We start from the raw sequence: 18,189 nt of genomic DNA, 5'->3' as shown, positions 1-18,189 counted from the left end.
ACTACATAATTGCATCAGGAATGGTACCTTATAAACCACGAGTGGAAAACCTGTGGCCTTCTAAATGCTTGAACTACATATTCCATTTCCCCCAACAATTGGGCTCTGCTGGCTAGGGCTGATGGGAGTTGGAATTCAATAATGTCAGAATGGCCACAGGCTACTCATGCTGGGTATAAACTAGCCTCCCCCAACCTGGTGCCCTCTGTGTTTCGGACTACATTTTGGGGAAGGCTAGAACGAACAAAAACGCTCCAATTGAGTATCAAAACAGAAGCACTGGTGCAAATATTCCCAAGGTACAAACCTCATGATGCTTCCCCCAGACACATTGACATACAACACAAATGGCTTTTACAATTTTATTAACAAGTCAGTTTACTACACAGAAACACAAAATGTAACATCAACGAGCTCCGAAAAGGCCTTTCCGAGGATGCACTCACTGCTTTTGAAGTGCCACATGGAGGTTGCTGCTAAAGGAGAGCCATGCCCAAGACTGAGATGCTTAGGGATCAGTCAAGGTGCAAGAGGGTTCAGTTCTGCATCCTGTGTGAGACTTGAGAGCTACTTCTGACATTTAGCTTGGTGGCTTTTGTCTCCCCACCAAGGCAGAGAGCAAAACAGCAACGCCTGCTTTATATACATTGGTTTAGGCACATTTTCCAATAAATTTTTGTTGCTCAGGTGAGGAGCTGCACAAGGGGTGGGAAATCTTTGGCCCTCCAGATGCTGCTGAACTACAGATCTCCCACTGACCCCAGCCAGCAAGTATTCTGAGTCTTGTCCATTCACCTAACAGCACTAGCTTAACAGAACCCTTCCTTGCAGTCTGCCTCCCCTTCTGGACTCAATTGTCCTCTGCCTGTAACTTCTCCATGCTCATCCCTTGGTTGGTGGCCAGGGAGATGGCCCCATCAGGGCAAAAGGGACACTACTTCATCTGCAGTCTGCTCTCAACTGGGTCCCCCTTCCCAACCACCTCAAGGAGCAGCCACCAGCTCCCGGCCTCAGGGTTGTTTTTGGGACTCATGGAAGCAGTTGGCTTTGCCTAACATTAGCTTGGCTCTACTGCAGACTCCCCTGCTTCCTGCCTTACCAGTCTCACTGGGCATCAGCCACCACTGGTTGGAGGCATTACCCAAACAAAACAAGCAAAGTGCTTTCCAGTTGTTCTCCAGACTTAATAAAAACAAGGCTGCTGAACTGCAGCTGCCGAAGGCTGTGGGCAGCGAAGAAGCCCAGCTTCCAGCTGCCCCTTTTCAGGATCAGTGCATAGGACAGAGTCATTTTTCTCTACTGGCTATTGCCAGGGCAGATCACAGTCAATGTCCCTGTTGGAAGAACAGGTCCAGAAGGTCCCACCACAAGCCTCGCTCTAGCTGTCCATGATGGTCAGCCTCAAATTGGCTGGCGAAGGAGCTGCCTTCGTTCGAGCATAGTGGGGGTTAATGTACACTTCTCCTAGCATCCCCTCTTCCTCCTCTTCATCCTCACACAGGTCAAAGAAGGCTTTTAGGAGGTCAGGGCAGGTGTAGTGAAGCGTTATCACCATGGTTCCGATCAGGAAGCAGAGCAGCCCTGGAAAACAGAGACGGACAGTCAGTTAGTGAACCAAAGACAGACTTTGTTGCTGGCGAGGAAGGAAGCCGGAATGGCATATTTGATGCATCCATGCTAGTTTTCATGCTCAGTTTAATAAAGTTGAGAGTCTGTAGAGCAACGGATGGGGATCCTCAGGCTCAAATGAAGTTCCTCCAGGCCTTCTGTAACACAGCCCCTAACCAGCTTTGTACCCTTCTCAAGCACTTTTGCTTGAAACTCTGATCATTATTATTATTTTGCTTGCCTGGATTCCTTGTGCTCTTTATATGTTAATGCTTTGATCCCCAGTATTCACTTCCAATGGTTGACAGTCTATACTTGGTAATAGTCCCCCCCACCCAAAGATAATAAACACTGAGTTTTATGTGTCAACAGACAACCATGAATTCTCTGCAAGGATCCCCCTTCCAGAGCTCTGTGCAACAATAGGGTGCCCCATCCACATAACTACATGTGCAAGTAGACTCACAAGAGACCACTCTCATGGTCCACGGTGACAGCAACCAGCACTGGTCCAGCGCTACTTGTGTCATTCTCAATTCAGTGTTGGAACAGTGCACGCATGCTGTAGGGTGCACAATTCCTATATCATTCAGTGTGGTGCAGTGGTTAGAGTTGGACTAGGGTGGCTTGGGTCCAAATACCCACTTGGTGGTGAGCTTCACACTGTGGAGGATGCTGCTACCCTTTGGGACTGGTAGGGTGGAAGCCAGAACACATGGCTGACAGAGACAACAATAATTAAATAATTAAATAATTAAATAATTAAATAATTAAATAATTAAATAATTAAATAATTAAATAATCAAATAATCAAATAATCAAATAATTAAATAATCAAATAATCAAATAATCAAATAATCATTAAGGCTTTGCCTCCTCCTCTGTTATGTACTGAGTTGAATATGATCCAGATTGCAGCAGTCTGATTGGTCCACAGGAGCCACCCAATCCAGCTCCAGGTGGAAGTGAATCCGCAACCTGATTGGCCTACAGGAGAATCCCAGAACTAGTCAATCACATGGGGCCCCTTGTGTAAATAATGTATATAAAGCAGACATTCTGGGGGAACTTCCATTCCTCCTCACCACTATGAGCTGAATAAAGAGCATGAAATCCACTCTCGACTCTGAGTATATTTCACTGGCGACGAAGGTGGGATCCCGCTGAGCTGACCGCCACACACAGCACTGCAGCAGCACCACCACCTGCCGCACCGCTGCCCCGCACCGTGTGGGGCAACACAGTTTGAGGAGGAAAATGGCAGTATAGCCTGCCCCTGGACTGGTCATCAATGAGAAGGCAGGCAGCAGGCGCTGTTTGGGGGGCAGGTAGAGGTTGCTCTGAACCCCAGCCACTGAAGATAAGCTCAGGTTACCAGACGTCCCCATTTCCCGGGGACAGTCCCTGGATTTACAAACCAGTCCCCATCCAAAACCCATTGAAGTTGAAAAGTGTCCCTGGATTCATTTGAAAAACATCTGTTAACCTTAGGATAAGCTCACCTGTGGCAAGGGTCAGCCAGAAGGATGCGCCATAGGCGAGCTGCAAGGAGGTGGGGCCGAACTGGATGACGCAGGAAGCACTCCTCCCGGTGGAGAAAGAGAGCAGAGCAAAGATGAGGAAGCCGCCTGTGACGAGGGTCATGTAGCCGCCATAGACGGGGACCGGCATGGAGAAGAGCATGTTGGAGACCAGCCAGGCACAGAAGGCAACCCTGCAGGGAAGAGACAAAGCGCTCACCATTTATCACAGCTCAGAGGAGAAGAGACCCGCTCCACGGGCAGAAGGTCTGCGGTGGAGGGAATTCTCGGCGCAATCCATTACGCCACAAAGCGACCGGCAACCCAAAGCTGAATGTTGGGAGATTCAGGGAGCAGGCGAAAGGGAAGGCCTTCTTCCTGTGTGAGTGCCTGGAGGCGGTTGGAGGATGGATGGTGGCTAATGGACTGAGGTTGAATCCTGACAAGACAGAAGTACTGTTTTGGGGGGACAGGAGGCAGGCAGGTGTGGGGGACTCCCTGGTCCTGAATGGGGCAACTGTGCCCCTGGAGGACCAGGTGCGCAGCCTGGGAGTCATTTTGGGCTCACAGCTGTCCATGGAAGTGCAGGTCAGTTCTGTGTCCAGGGTAGCTGTCTACCAGCTCCATCTGGTACGCAGGCTGAGACCCTCCCTGCCCACAGACTGCCTCGCCAGAGCGGTGCATGCTCTAGTTATCTCCTGCTTGGACTGCTGCAATGTGCTCTATGTGGGGCTACCTTTGAAGGTGACTCGGAAACTACAACTAATCCAGAATGCGGCAGCTAGACTGGTGACTGGGGGTGGCTGCCAAGACCACATAACACCAGTCTTGAAAGACCTACATTGGCTCCCAGTACGTTTCCGAGCACAATTCCAAGTGTTGGTGCTGATTTTTAAAGCCCTTGATGGCCTCGGCCCAGTATACCTGAAGGAGCGTCTCCACCCCCATCATTCTGCCCAAACGCTGAGGTCCAGCGCCGACGGCCTTCTGGCGGTTCCCTGATTGCGAGAAGCAAAGCTACAGGGAACTAGGCAGAGGGCCTTCTCAGCAGTGGTGCCTGCCCTGTGGAATGCATTCCCATCAGATGTCAGATAAACAACTACCTGACATTCAGAAGATATCTGAAGGCAGCCTGTTCAGGGAAGTTTTTTATGTGTGACATTTTAATGTATTTTTAATCCTTGTTGGAGGCTGCCCAGAGTGGCTGGGGAGACCCAGCCAGATGGGCGGGGTACAAATAATAAATTATTATTATTATTATTATTATTATTATTATTATTATTATTATTATTATTCATGCAGTGCATGGTTAAACTATGGAACTCGCTGCTGCAGGAGGCAGTGACGGCCACCAACTTGGATGGCTTTGAAAGAGGACGGACCAAATTTGAGGAGGAGGAGGGGGCTCTTGATGGCTCCCAGCCACAGTGGCTATGCTATGCCTCCACGGACAGAAGCAGTAGAGCTTCCAAATTCTGAATAGGAGCCAATGGTGGCTTAACAGTTAGAGTGTCGGACTAGGGGCTGGGAGGCCAGGGTTCGAATCCCCACGCAGTCATGAAGCTCCCTGGGTGACCTTGGGCCAGTCACTGCCTCTCAGCCTACCCTACCTTGCAGGGTTGATGTGGGGATTAAATGGGGGAGGGGGAGAACTATGGAAGCCACCCTGAGCTTCACAGAGAGAAAGTTGGGATATAAATGCGACAAATAATAATTTCAGTTGCTGGGAACCTCAGGAGGGGAGAGGGCTCTTGGGATTGGGGCCTGTTTGCGGGTTTCTCTCAGGCATCTGAGAGAGAACAGGAGGCTGGACTAGATGGGCCAGGGGCCTGATCCTGCAGGGCCCTTCTTATATTCTCATGCATTATCCTGCACAACAACATTCCACTGGTGCAAAACATTTCATGGCTAAATTGGCTTTAGACTTGACACCACCTTGGAATCAGGCCTCAATTCACAGCATCTCCATCCAAAAAAGCAGCTTTTGGGAAGATCTTCTGCCTGAAGCCCTGGAAGCAGAGCCTACCAGCGATTTGGCCTTCCTCACCCCAGTGCCCCTCCCAATGCTCCTGCGACTCCAGCACCCATCACCCATCACCATTGGTCATGCTGGCTGAGGCTGATGTCTGATCACTTCAAGCTCCTTTCAAAGTGCAGTGCAAAGCAGCGCTTTGAAAGGGGCTTCTGGAGACCCCCATGGGCAAAATAATGTGACTTGGTGATTGGGGGCAGGATTCCACCCACAAGGCAATGGGGAGATAACAGCCTGGGCTTGCTGGTCTCAAATGGCCCCCCCATCCCTTCTGGAGTCCCAAGATGTCTGGGGGAAGCAAGGTTGGGGGAAGGTGGTGAGGTTCCCCCCGTTCAGGAGCCTGGCGAGGTCCACTCACCACAGGGTGGCTGACGCATAGTGCCCTGCCATTCTGTAGAGGTGATGGAGGCCGCAGGGACTGTCCCCGGTGAACTTTTCTGCCACGTAGAGGATGGGGCTGGGCAGGCCATGCTCCAAGCCTTCGTCGAAGTCGTTGTCGTAGTTTGCCCCAAACCACCAGGAGAAATGCTCGTTGTAGTTGATCGTTTCATTGAGCTGTTCCACGGGGCTTCCTGCGGAGGCAAGATTGGTTAGTGTCCAAGGAAGGGCTGGGTTTTTTGAAGCAGTAGCCGGGGCAAATGAAGGCGTTGTGACACCCGGGGCAGGACGTCACTACGTAGGGCACATGTGCGGCATTGCTACATACGGTGCATGCGCCGTACGTAGCGACGCCGCACATGCACTGTACATAGCGGTTTGCTGCCGCTCCAGCGCCGTACGGACGGTGCCGGGATCCTCTGCTCGCGGCTGCAGCCGACGGAGGATCCTCTACATGCAGCTGTAGTGGTGATGGAGGGATCGCAATGCCGTCTGTATGGCGCTGGAGCGGCGCCGGGGGCAAACCGCTATGTAAAGCGCATGTGTGGCGTTGCTACGCACAGCGCATGCATGCAACGCCGCACATGCGCTGTATATAGCGGTTTGCCGCCAGTGCTGGGATCCTCTGCTCATGCTTGCAGCCAAGAACAGAGGATCCTCCATGTGGGGCTGCAGCAGCGCGATGGCTGCTCACACCGCCATGGGGTGCCTTCTTGTCACCCCCCCAGACATGGCACCTGGACCTCTAAACTATGGTTATTCATAGACCTTAAGGTCCTCTGAGGGGCAGACCAGGAGAGGCGGTCCCTTAAATACTGTAGCTGGAACTGATAGGACTGTGAAATGTTGGGGCACATCCAGAAACGCGCTGTTAGGACTCCCCCCCCCATGTTGGCACCCCAGACTCACCAACTAGAGTGACGTTGAGTCCTGCCAGACCGACGTGTAGCCCGATCTCTGCATGGACCTTAGCTGGGCTGAAAGACTTGTACGTGGTGATCGCTGTTCCCTGTGCCCTCTCCCAGTCAGAGGTGAAGTGGACAGCTGCAAAGGTGAGGAAAGTCTCTGTGAGTGTCGGGCGCAGGAGAGTGTTGCCAGCTCTTTTTTGGGATGGCGGTTCCCCCAGAATTTACCCCCTTAGTTCCACACGCCACCACCCTCTGCAATCACAGATTAGCAGCCGAGGTTTGCAAATGTGGGTCAGGTCGACGCCACGCTTTTAAGGCACACGGCTTCTCACAAAAAAATCCTGGGAAATGGCTCTTTTAACCTGTGCAAAGCTGCCATTCCCAGCACCCTGAATTTACTACAGTTCCCAGGACTCTTTTGGGGGAGGGGACTTTAAATCCACAGAGTGGATGTGAGCACAAATGAAGGCCAAAGACGGAGAAGTTTGCTGAGGTCAGATGGAGAAGGGGACTCACCAACGATGACCCCTCCGATAAAAAGGCTTGCGATGACCCGGAAAAGCCAGTACAGTCTCTGCCAGCAAAAGAGAACAGAAAGAGGGTTTGCCATTCGCTTGGGTTACAATTTCATCTCTCTTCCACCCCCCTCCCGCCGCCACTTAGCCCTACTTGCCGTGGGGGTGGGGAGGAGGGTTTGCAAGGGGCCGGGTGGGAATGTTCCAGGGGCCATATCTGGCCCATGAACTGGTGGCTCTGCATCACTGCTTTAAAGCAACAGTTTTGGGAAAGTGTTCGGTTTTTTAACTGAGCAGCATCAGCAGGGTTGGTGTTTCCCTGAACTAAACTCCTCCTCCCCCAGCTGCTAATTAATTAATTAAAAGCATTTCAAACTGCTTCATATTTCAGGGAAAAAACACACCACTAAGCCATGCACAGCAAGTACAAGATCCATTGAAACAAACCAATAACACAGAATAAAAACCATCTAAAAGCAAATAAAGCAAGTGGTCAAGAGAATTCAGACACATAAAACGGGGTCCAATCTTAGGGATCAAGGAGGATCTGGGCAAAAAGATGCCTGAAGGAACAGACAGCTGCTGCTTCATGTATGTCAGAGGGGAGGGCATTCCACAGTACTGGGGCAACAGCAGAAAAGCCCTGCTTTGGGGGTCCCCACCCTATAATGGTTTGCAAGGTGCATTGCAAAGTGTCGAAAGGATCTCAAAGGTCTATCCATACAGGGGCAGGCGGCCTTTAAAGTAACCCGGTCCTAAGCCACCCTGAATATGGCCCCATAGCTGTTTGTCAGCCAGTACAGTTCCCTCTACACAGGGGTAAGATATGTGTATCTGGGTGCTCTCAACCTGTTAATCATGTCCTGGAATATAGGCAGACATGATAGTGATACCTGCATCCCCCCCCCCCTTCTGTGAGTTTAAGGGGTGGGCTGAGGGGGGGGGGGGGTTAGATCAGGAAAATGCAGCAGGGGAGAGGAGATGGTTAAACACAGCCCGCACCAACTTCATGAGAGTACAATGCTGAATTAAGAGTGCTGAATTAAGGCTGGACCTGGGTTCAAATCCCACTCAGCTACAAATCTCAGTCACTATCTCTCAGTCTGGTCTACTTCACAGGGCTGGGGTGAGGACAGAGCAGAGGAGAAGGGAGAACCTTTCGCACATGCTGCCTTGAGATCTTTGGAGGAAAGGCAGGATAGAAATGTCGTTCTAAAATCACAGTAATAATAAATACACAGCATAGCACAGTGTCTGTCTCCCCCTGGTGGTCAAACTCCTGTGATTACACCATGCCAGTTCTTTTAGAGTGGGGGACAGGGAAGGAAATGTACTCCTGAAAAGGTTGATAAAACTACCAGGATTTTATTTTTTAATGTTTCCTTTCCATTTTAAGAATGTGACATCATACCTTTGTATTCTGGTTCTAACCACTGTGGAGACTGTCACTGAGCCTGCCACCCCCAGGGTGGACTTCGATAATATGGCACCCTGAGCAAGGCCAAAATTTGGTGCTTTCCTCCGAAATATTTTCACAATAATTCCTTTTGGTACAGTTGCTTTTTTATGATTCTTCTCAGCAGGTATCTGTATTACAGTGGTACCTCTGGATACGAACGGGATCCGTTCCAGATCCCTGTTCGCATCCTGAAGCGAATGTAACCCGCGCCTGCGCAGATCACCACTTCCGCGCATGATGCCATTTTGACCATCTGCGCATGCGCAAGCGGCGCAACCCAAAAGCGCTCAACCTGAAGCATATTTAACCTGAGGTATGACTGTATTATTCTTATTATTATTATGCACCCCTTCAGCTCAGCACCCTGTGTGAGAAACCTCCCGCACCACCCTAAATCCAGCGCTGATCACTCCCTTTCCTTTCCTGCATAAACATTCACTCACAGTTGCATCATGCAGCTGCAAGTCTTTGTGGTTTTATGGCTTTGCACACAAAGACAGGCACACCCACACACCGCCAAATAACTGAAGATAGTTGTGTCGTCGTATGGAGATGGTGCTATGCACAACAGGCTGTGAACACAGCTCCAAAGCCCTTTTCTTTTTAAATACTAAGTCCTTCTAACAGCAAAGTCGGGCACCACCTTTCCTTCCTGCCACCCCTTTGCTGCCTCGCCTTTGCTCAAAATCGCAGCATCCTGAGGCTGCTTTTCATTTAAAATGAATGCAGACGTATTGCCGTTTCATTGCAGGGATCAATAATATGCTCTTCTGAGCACAAAGGGCAACACAGGGAGCTGCCTTTTGTCCAGGGGAGGAACGATCGCCGGGAGAAGAAACATTATAGTGCTCCTGTAGCAGCACAACTGGATGCAGCAAAACATGCCTCTCCTGTGTTGGTCTCTACAGCCACAGCAGGTGCTGTAATACTCCAATGGTTTGATTTCACCCCTGAAGGTTCACTCCTCACAAATGGATGGCAACAACACTCTGACCCCATATTATCAACACTGGTTGGCAGCAGATTCCCAGCATTTTCAGGCATGACTCTCTCTGAGCCAAACTAGGAGAAGCCAGGAAGTGAACCTGGGACCACCTTCTAGCAAAGCAGATGATCTACTAAGCTTTGGTCCTCCTTCAATAACAGTACTCACCGCTCTGCCCCGAATTCCAGGAAGGATGAGCAGGAAGCTGAAGGCAATTACAAGGAAGACAATAATTACAACGATGGTATCCACATCAAAGACAAAGGGCTTCCTGGGTTGGGGGTAAAAGGGATAGATGCCATCAAAGAGCGTCATTCTGAGGCAGGATACCTGAAAGACAGAGGTGAAAGGTGAGTCAAATGCTGCCCAGATCCAGAGCTGCCGAGGCTAATTTGGCCCACCTAAAATACTGTCGCAAATCTGGGATAACAGAGTTTGGTGTGCAAAGGGCACCCATAACGGCCAGCATTAGTGAATGTTATAAAATAATACACGGTAGAATTTAGATAATATTTGGGAGTACTGAAGGGAAGATAGAAGACAAAAGTCATAGAAGCAAGTCATTAACCCTTTCAGTGGAAACCATCAACCAAGCAGGCAAGCTTGGCGAGGGGAGAGGTTGCCAAAGTGATGGGAGCAAGGGTGCGTGATGTGACACAGAAAAAATGTTGTGACTTAAGAAACGGGTCTGGAAAAGGGGTGAGCAAGACAGAGGGAGGAGCTGCTTGGAGCAGCGGTTCTTGGGAAGAACGAAAGTGGGCCAGATTCCAGGCGGAAGCCAGGCAGGGAGGATCATCTTGGCAGGCAGAGACAGAGGCACAGAGATGGCATGCAGGATGCCCGACTCAGGTGCTGCCCTGCTCTGGGGAACGAGACCCTACTGAGATGTACTGTAATACTCCAACCAGCGGCTCTCAACCTGTGAGTCCCTAGATGTTGTTGGACTACAACTCCCATCATCCTTGACCACTGGTCATGGTGGCTAGGAATGATAGGAATTGTAGTCCAACACCTGGGGGTCCACAGGTTGAGAAACACTGCTCCAAACTCTCCACAGTAGACCCAGGTATAAATATGTACAATAAACTATATTTCTTAAAGGTACTGCTGTGCCTCGATTTCCCAATGGAAACCCAACCCGGGGTGAGTGCCTAGAACCCCCTGGAATCCTGCGATGGCTTGGCGGAGTTTGGAGGCTGGTGCACAAACTTTGCAGCAATATGATGCGACTTGGAGAGATTTTGCAGAAGAGGGCAAGTGTTTGTTTTAACTCTTATGCTACCTTTACTCCAAAGAGCTTGAGGTGTGTCTCCCTTAAAAACCCCCAAAACAAACAAACTTAACAGCCCTGCAAGGTAGGTTAGCTGAAAAATACAAACTTCAGCAGGCAGCCAGCCAGCCAAAGAAAACAGAGGTCACGCCCGTCAGTCACGGACAAAGAAAAAGGGATGGCTACTGTCCCCACCCCGAGCCCCGCTAATAACTCCCACCTGCCCCATGGCAAAAGGTTCGGTGGCCCTTCAGACCGGCTGAGAAATGTTTGCAGAGCAACAAGATGTTTTAGCTCCATCACTGTCTGTTTCCCCAGCATCCTACAAAGTTTTTGATCATCTTCCCACGCTTTTGGAGAGGAAGCCTGGGTCTGGGAAGCGCCTGGAGTTGGGAGAGTAAGTGATGGTTTTAACCTCAGATTAGGACCTCAGACTTTGAAATAAGGAAAATGATGGGGAAAGGAACTGGAAAGGGGTGTGTGTGTGTGTGTGTGTGTGTGTGTGTGTGTGTAATTGTGTGCCACATCATATAGCCCCCTCATGTAGAAGGAAAATGAAAAACCCAATATCACCTGACCTCCCTAGTCTTGAAGCACACAATAATATACAGGACACATGACAGCCGCTGTAATTTTGAGAGCTAGTTTGGGGTGGTAGTTGGGCTGGAACTGGAGAAATGAAGTTCAAGTCTCCACCCAGCTATGACAGCAACTGGCCTTAGGCAGTAACTGCCACTTGGTTTCGCCTACCTCACAGGGTTGTTTAGTGATGAAAGACGCAACTAGAGCGGGATGAAAAAAGTAGCCAACAGTAGGGGTCAGCTACTCAGATCTTCCACATCCTCACTGGACATTTAAAACATGTGTGCAGCTTCTCCCAAAGACTCCTGGGAACTGTAGTTTGATAAGGGCACTAGGATATGTAACTGAGTGATAAACTGCAGTTCCCAGGGTCCTTATGGAGTGGGGGGGGGGCAGAGCTTTAAATGTATGGTAAGGACCAAACACACAAAAAAGTGTGTGCATGCACATTGACATCCAAGTAACAGCGGGCGGTAGCAGATGACGACTCGAAAGTTAACCCTTCCCGCTCACATCTGCGCTGTGATGCACAGCTGCCCCATCCTTCGAGTTAGCGCAGGTAGCAAACAGTCAGAACTTAAGAGGAAATCTGCTTGCCAAAACGGGCATTTTGGCGATCAGGACGCGCGACCAATGGCATTAAAAGCGGGGAGTGATTCCCCCCCTCTAGCCCAGCGGTAGCCAACGTGGCGCCCGCCTTCACCGCTGAACTACACCTCCCATCATCCTGGACTACTTGACGCGGCGGAGGCTCAGGCGCCGATGAGAGTCCAACAGCTTTTGGAGGACACCCACCCCCCTTTGCCTCACCACCCTCTGGGGAAAACCCACCTGCGTCTGGAAAATCTGAGGCTGCAGACCGCGGGGGGCGGGGGGGGGGCGGCGGTACCGCAGAATAGAGAAGCCGCTGTTTGTCCTCTGTGCTGCGGCCACGCGGAGCCCGAAACGCGCGACGCCCCACCGCGCCCTGCAGGGTTGGGCAATGGGAAATGTTCGACGGGCGGGAGCCGCTCAAGAAAAGCCGGTCGCCTTAAGAACACAAGTGCAGCCCTGCTGGGCCAGCCCAAAGGGCAGGTTCCACTCTGCCAGGGCCAAAACAGAGCGCCTGTGAGGAAGCCCTCGAGCAGGGCACGAGCGCCGCAGCGCACTCCCCAGCCCCGGGTATGCACCGATCCTCGAGGTAATAGGGAGCCATCGCGCTTGGTAGTCCGCCGGTAAATGGGCCAGCAAGCGGCTTATGGAAAGGGAGGCGGGCTGCAGACGTATGAGGCGTGTCTTCCCCGACGGCAGAAGGCCGTTTCTCAAAGGAGAAGATCGGGAGCTTAAAAACACTCGGGTAATGTACTGACGGGCACCCACTGCCCCTAAGGCTCCCTGCTAGTGGCAGGGAAAAAAACGGGAGGCGCTCTGCGCACGCTCAGAGACAAAGCCTTCTATCTCTAACATATCGCTGGACGGGAATCCCGCCCAGCACCGCGTCCAGTTTGGAGTCAAATTCACTTTTGAGAAAGGGGTCTGGCTGCCACCTTTGGAATCTCCCTGCATTAGTAGATTCCATGGGGGCTCAAACCCTCTAGTGACGGTCAGCGGGCATCTATGAACACTAAACATCTTGCGCATCCTGTGCACGCCCAGGGACACTCGCTTCTCTTGAGGTTGGAGGGAGTTGAGCATGAAAAGCGGTTCAAAGAGATGGATTTGCTCTGCCTTGCAGAATCACAACTCCCTACAATGCAGGAATTTCTCCTAGGTTATACATGACAGGTGTCCATCCAACCTCTGCTTAGAAGTCTCCTTTGGAGCCTCAGTCTAGGGACCCTGGAGGTGGCGGCGCGGAGGAGAGACTTGCGGGGTCTTTGCCTTCTCCTCCTCCCTGCTCGGGCCCGTCCCGTCGGGCAAAGGCAAAGGTGCTACGCGGCGAGCGCTCCTTTCCGCGCTTCCGTGCGCAGAGCTGCGCGGGAGACTTACCGGCGGGGCTTCGGCGGCGCCGTCTAAGGTGAGCGCAGAGCGGGATGTGGGTGTCCAGCGCGGGGCGGCGCTCTTATATAGCGGCGGGGGGGGCGTGTCGGCCTTATGCAAATGAGGCGCTCGGTCCCCGCCCCCGGCCCCCTCCCTCCCCGCATGGCTCCGACGGGACGGGCGGCATTCCGGACAGACGCAGCAGCGACGGTGGTGCGCGGACTCGGAGGCGAGAGAGAAGCGTCAGCGGCGGTGGCAAGGGCGACAGCAGCAGCAGCAGGCGCAGTGGCCCAGGTGAGGTAGGCGACGTGGGGGCAGGACAGGGAGAGTGTGCCGCGAAATGCGTGTCAGGGGCGCGGGGCGAACAGCAGGGTTGGAAGGAGCGAGCGAGAGATCGAGACATTCACCTGGGAAAAGAAGGCAGCAGGTCATGCGTAGCTCTTTTTCGTTGCCCGAAGGCAAAGATCCCGAGAAAGGAAGCCGTGGGAAGTGCGCGCTGGGAACTTTTCTTCTCAGGGAAACCGGCTTGCTTTCCCACATCTGTGGCTCACGACTGGGACTTCACTTGATGGGCTGGATTTAGGTTTGATGAGGCCCTAAGCTACTGAGGGTAATGGGGCCCTTTATGTATGATATTTTAGGATAGGCATAGACAAACTCCGGCCCTCCAGATGTTTGGGACTACAACTCCCATTATCCCTAGCTAACAGGACCAGTGGTCAGGGATGATGGGAATTGTAGTCCCAAAAAATCTGGAGAGCTGGAGTTTGCCTATGCCTGTTTTAGGGAGCAGGCTAGCAGGCTCCCATTGCTTACATCATAGGATCCTACACAACACAAAACAAAACACTGTTGCTGTATGTAGGTTTTATTTTATTTTATTTTTATCTTATATTTTCGAAATGTACATCCAGTTGTTTTTTTTCTTTAATTTTTTTGGGGCCCCCAAGAGAGTGGGGCCCTAAGCTATAGCTTGTATAGCTTATAGGTAAATCCGGCACTGCGCCCAGCATGCACACAGAGGACCTTGCAGACTCTTAAGTCCTAAGGCAATTTTATTGCCTTCTACCTACCCATTGTTACTTTGGGAGGAAAAAGAAGCATGGCTAAGTTTCACCACTGGAGGACAGAATAACAGTGCAGGTGTTTTGTATATGATGCAGTCTGGAATTTCTACCAAGTGTCTGCGTTTACATGCACATCCATGTATATTAGGGATAGTCAGTGTAGGACTACAACTCCCATCAGCCCCTGCCAGCAGATTATAGTTAATTTGGCATAATCACACTGGCTTTCCTTAATCTTTACTCTCTCTGATGCCATCCTTTGGTCTACATACTATTTCATTCAGACTTGGAATTCATGTATATGTGCCAATCACATTTCAGGATCAACCATGACACGTGTTGTGTGTTGTGTTTCCCTTCCTGTCTGCAAAGGCATCAGGTGTAAAGGACACCAGGTGTTCCTAGACACACTGGAACTTGTGCCGATCTGAAGTGGCTTGGTCCAGCATGTAGTGCTGCATGCACTGCTGCAGTGTAGTTTTGGGGTGATTTTTGATGTGGGAAGGCCTTAGCTCAGTGGTAGAAAACGTGCGCCGCATGAAGAAGGTCCCAAAGACCTCCCCAAACTGAGTAATGGGGTGGTAAATGGCAAATGCAATTCAATGCAAAAAAGTGTAACGTGATGCATGTTGGAGCAAACAAAAAAAATATCTTAGTTTCGCATACATGCTCATGGAGTCTGAACTGGAGGTGATATACCAGGAAGAAGACCTTGGGGTCATAGTAGATAGCTCAGTGAAGATATTGACCCAATGGCCATAAAAAAACAAAAAAACAAATTCCATGATAGGGATCGTTAGGAAAGGAATTGAAAATAAAACTGCCAATATCCTAATGCGGTTATACAAATCTATGGTGCGACCGTACTTGGAGCACTGTGTACAGTTGTGGTCTCCTCAGCTCAAAAAGAAAATTAGAGGAAAGGCGAGTAACAGGCAACATGATAAAAATAGAGAACCTTATGCATGGATAGAGAAACATTTTTCTCCCTCTCTCAAAATGCTAGAAATTGTGGGCATCCCATGAAGGCGAATTTTGGAAGATTTCAGACAGATAAAAGAAAGCACTTCTTCATGCAACACATAGTTAAGCTCATAGCTGTCAACTTTTCCCTTTTCTTGTGAGGAATCCTATTTGGAATACGGGAATTTCCCTTAAAAAAAGGGAAACGTTGACAGCTGTGGGACTTGCTCCTGTGGTTCCCAGTGATAGCCACCAGCTTGATGGAGGAGAGAGGTAGCAATGGCTACTAGCCATAGATCGTTGTGCCCTGCCTTCCAATGTTGTATGCAACATTGCATGCTGTGGTGTACCTCCATAATTGCAGGCAGCAATGCTTCTGGGTACCAGTTGCTGGAAACCACAGGAGGGGAGAGGGCTCTTGTGCTCATGTTGTGCTTGCTGGTTTTCCATTGGGGCATCTGATTGGCCACTGTGGGAACAGGATGCTGGACTAATGGGCCATTGGTCTGTTCCAGTAGGCTATTCTTATGTTCTCACCTGCCTGAACTCTTGAGTGGTACCCAAGGTGAGGTAGCCCATGAGGTCTTCTGGCAAGTTGTGATGGATGTCGTCTTCCAGACATCCAACTTTGCTAGTTCTTTCCACTTACTCGATGTTGCACTTACAAGTACATTCAATGCTGTCTTTGAGTGCATTGTATTTGGAATGCTGTAAGGAGATATTTGCCTTAAGCAAGGGGTTCCACTCCGGGTGAAAGCAGAAGGCTGGTGTTTTTCTAAACCCAGGATTCAAGGCCCACCCCCCACCCCTTTAAATGCCTCTAACTGCATTTGCCAATCAGGTGCAATAACGTTGAAGGAATGTCCTGAATTTCTGGGATTTTTGTTTCAACACTTGCAAATGTACACACACCTTAGAATGACTCACATCTGTTGGTTATTTCAAAACATATTTATTCAACACAAATATAGTTGCTTTTGTGTGTGTGTGTATGTTTGTTTCTATCTACACCCTTTCAGATGCTTTTGTGAAGCGTTGTGAATGAAGGGTGTGTTGCCAGCAGCAAAAGCTCCCTCTTTTTTGCAACAGAGTTCCTTGACGTGAAACAGATGGAACTGCTTGTCTTCTGCTAGCGCATTCACGGAACTCTGGACGTTTTGTCGTCATAGTACTGTATTTGCAAGTCTTAGAGGAGTAATAGGAAGCACATTTATGTAGGCAGGAGTATGTTAAGATCTACCTTCAAAGTAAATGCTTTTCTCGAATATGGAGCAAGGAAGGCCCCATGTGCGCTATAAATTTTAAGCAGTATCATACCACTTTAAGCAGTCATAGCTTTGCCCCCAAAATACTGGGAACTGTAGTTTGTTAAGGGTGCTGAGAATTTTTAGGAGATTTATCTAACTACAGTTACCAGAATTCTTGGGGCGGGGGGGGGGGGAATCGTGCACGTTTAAAGTTCTGTGGTCCTGCATTAAATGTATAGTTCAGACGGGACCCAAGAGGTTATAGTCAGTGGAAGCCACTGGACCTGAAGACCCTTTTCAGAGTATGTGGAGCTCATTGGTATAGAATCCTATATACTAATAGGAAGCTCATTCTCTGAGTGAGGATTCTTAGAGTTGCCAATATTACTCCTACTAGGAACAGACACATTGAAATTAACAGGCATGACTAATATAGGTCCATTATTTTCAGTGGCTCTACTCTGAGTAAAAGTTCATTGGCTACAACCTTTATGTAGCCAAATCAGCACTTCCACACTTGCACAAGAGGGAAGTAGCGGACATACAAAACATCCTTTTTGGTGGGGGCAGGTAGAACAGAGGGAACAAAAAACATGGAGGGCGAGCAATGTAATGGAGTACTTTGCAAGAGGGCATGGCTGGCTGGCTGGAATCCTGAACAGGAGCAGTCTACGCTGTAATATTTTGTTTGAGGTTCCTCTTGCCTTCAGCATAAATACAACCCCCTTTTTTAAAAGAGTTAAATAAATGCAAGGTGGATAGATGTCAGGACATTTACTGACTCTGGCAGCCAAAAACATAATATAGTCCCAGTGACTATATAGTTGCCCCTAGCAGAGATGTAGAACTTTCTCAGCCTGAGGGCCACATTATTTTCTGGGGAACTTTCAGGGGGCCACAGACGAAAGTGGTTAGAGTAATTAATATAAACTTTACCCTTGTATAACTGGCTTGTTGCTCCGCACTGTCACACACTGTTCGACATTTTCCATCCAGCCAAGCAAGAAACAGTGCCTGAAAGCAAGGACACATTCCAGGCAGACAAAAAACAAAAAAACGTGCCTGAGGAGAGTGCAAAACAGGGCCAGAGAGAATGGATGTGTCCTGTGGAGAGAGGATGTGGCTTGGAAGAGTCCTGGTGACCAAGCAGAGAGGCCTGGAGGGCCACATTTGGACCCAAGGACCAGGGTCAGAAGAAGTCTAGGAAGCCAAACAAAAGGAGACATAAGGGGTGGCTGAAGCATCCTTACTGGCGGCGTGGAAAAGTTAGAGTGGTCAAGGATGCTAGAAAAAGCACAACCGTTCATATGCTGCAGTATTCACTGGAGCAGGGCAGAAATCAGTTTGTCTTGCGAAAGAAAGCACACAGATGCAAATCTAGAAAGTGGAGGCATTCATGTTGCAGTTTTGAAGTTGACCAGCTAACTGGGTTCCTAGAGAAGACAGTAGAAGTTTTCAGGGAAGTTTTTAATGTGTGATGTTTTATTCTGTTTTTAATCTGTTGGCAGCTGCCCAGAGTGATGGGGGAAACCCAGCTGGATGGGCGGGGTATGAATACACTATTATTATTATTATTAGTAGTAGTAGTAGTAGTAGTAGTAGTAGTGATAAGGATGGATTTCTAACTTCTGTCCTCTGTGCCCATTTGCCACGCTGGCTGGGGCTGGCAGGACTTGTGGTCCAACAATATATGGAA

General features: G+C 49.8%; 1 protein-coding gene across 3 annotated transcripts; it reads right to left on the bottom strand.

The window, feature by feature from the left end:
- Positions 1–360: 360 nt before the first annotated feature.
- Positions 361–17,460, bottom strand: DUOXA2 (dual oxidase maturation factor 2). 3 transcript variants are annotated; one of them, XM_083712897.1, is made up of 7 exons: positions 17,430–17,460; positions 9,574–9,735; positions 6,963–7,020; positions 6,448–6,582; positions 5,519–5,732; positions 3,111–3,322; positions 361–1,581 (listed from the first exon to the last, which is right to left on the bottom strand). In XM_083712897.1, exons 2-7 carry the CDS (start codon positions 9,718–9,720, stop codon positions 1,379–1,381), a joined length of 969 nt encoding a protein of 322 aa, XP_083569023.1. In that variant the 5' UTR covers positions 9,721–9,735; positions 17,430–17,460; the 3' UTR covers positions 361–1,378. The 3 variants fall into 3 exon arrangements, with proteins under 3 accessions (XP_083569023.1, XP_083569024.1, XP_083569022.1); XM_083712898.1 differs by lacking the exon at positions 17,430–17,460 and adding an exon at positions 13,624–13,635; XM_083712896.1 differs by lacking the exon at positions 17,430–17,460 and adding an exon at positions 13,226–13,257.
- Positions 17,461–18,189: the final 729 nt, after the last annotated feature.

The sequence above is a fragment of the Podarcis gaigeae genome, assembly GCF_964106915.1.
Source record: "Podarcis gaigeae genome assembly, chromosome: 14".
Taxonomy (NCBI): domain Eukaryota; kingdom Metazoa; phylum Chordata; class Lepidosauria; order Squamata; family Lacertidae; genus Podarcis; species Podarcis gaigeae.
Note: the sequence above shows the minus strand (reverse complement) of the source record. Positions and strands in the feature narration are given on the sequence as shown.

Excerpts from the sequence above, each read along its gene's own strand:
- DUOXA2 (XM_083712897.1), bottom strand. The coding sequence starts at position 9,720 with ATGACGCTCTTTGATGGCATCTATCCCTTTTACCCCCAACCCAGGAAG. Across the intron at positions 7,021-9,573 it reads CTGGAATTCGGGGCAGAGCG|AGACTGTACTGGCTTTTCCG; the intron begins GTGAGTACTGTT and ends TTTTGCTGGCAG. Across the intron at positions 1,582-3,110 it reads CTGGCTGACCCTTGCCACAG|GGCTGCTCTGCTTCCTGATC; the intron begins GTGAGCTTATCC and ends TCTGTTTTCCAG.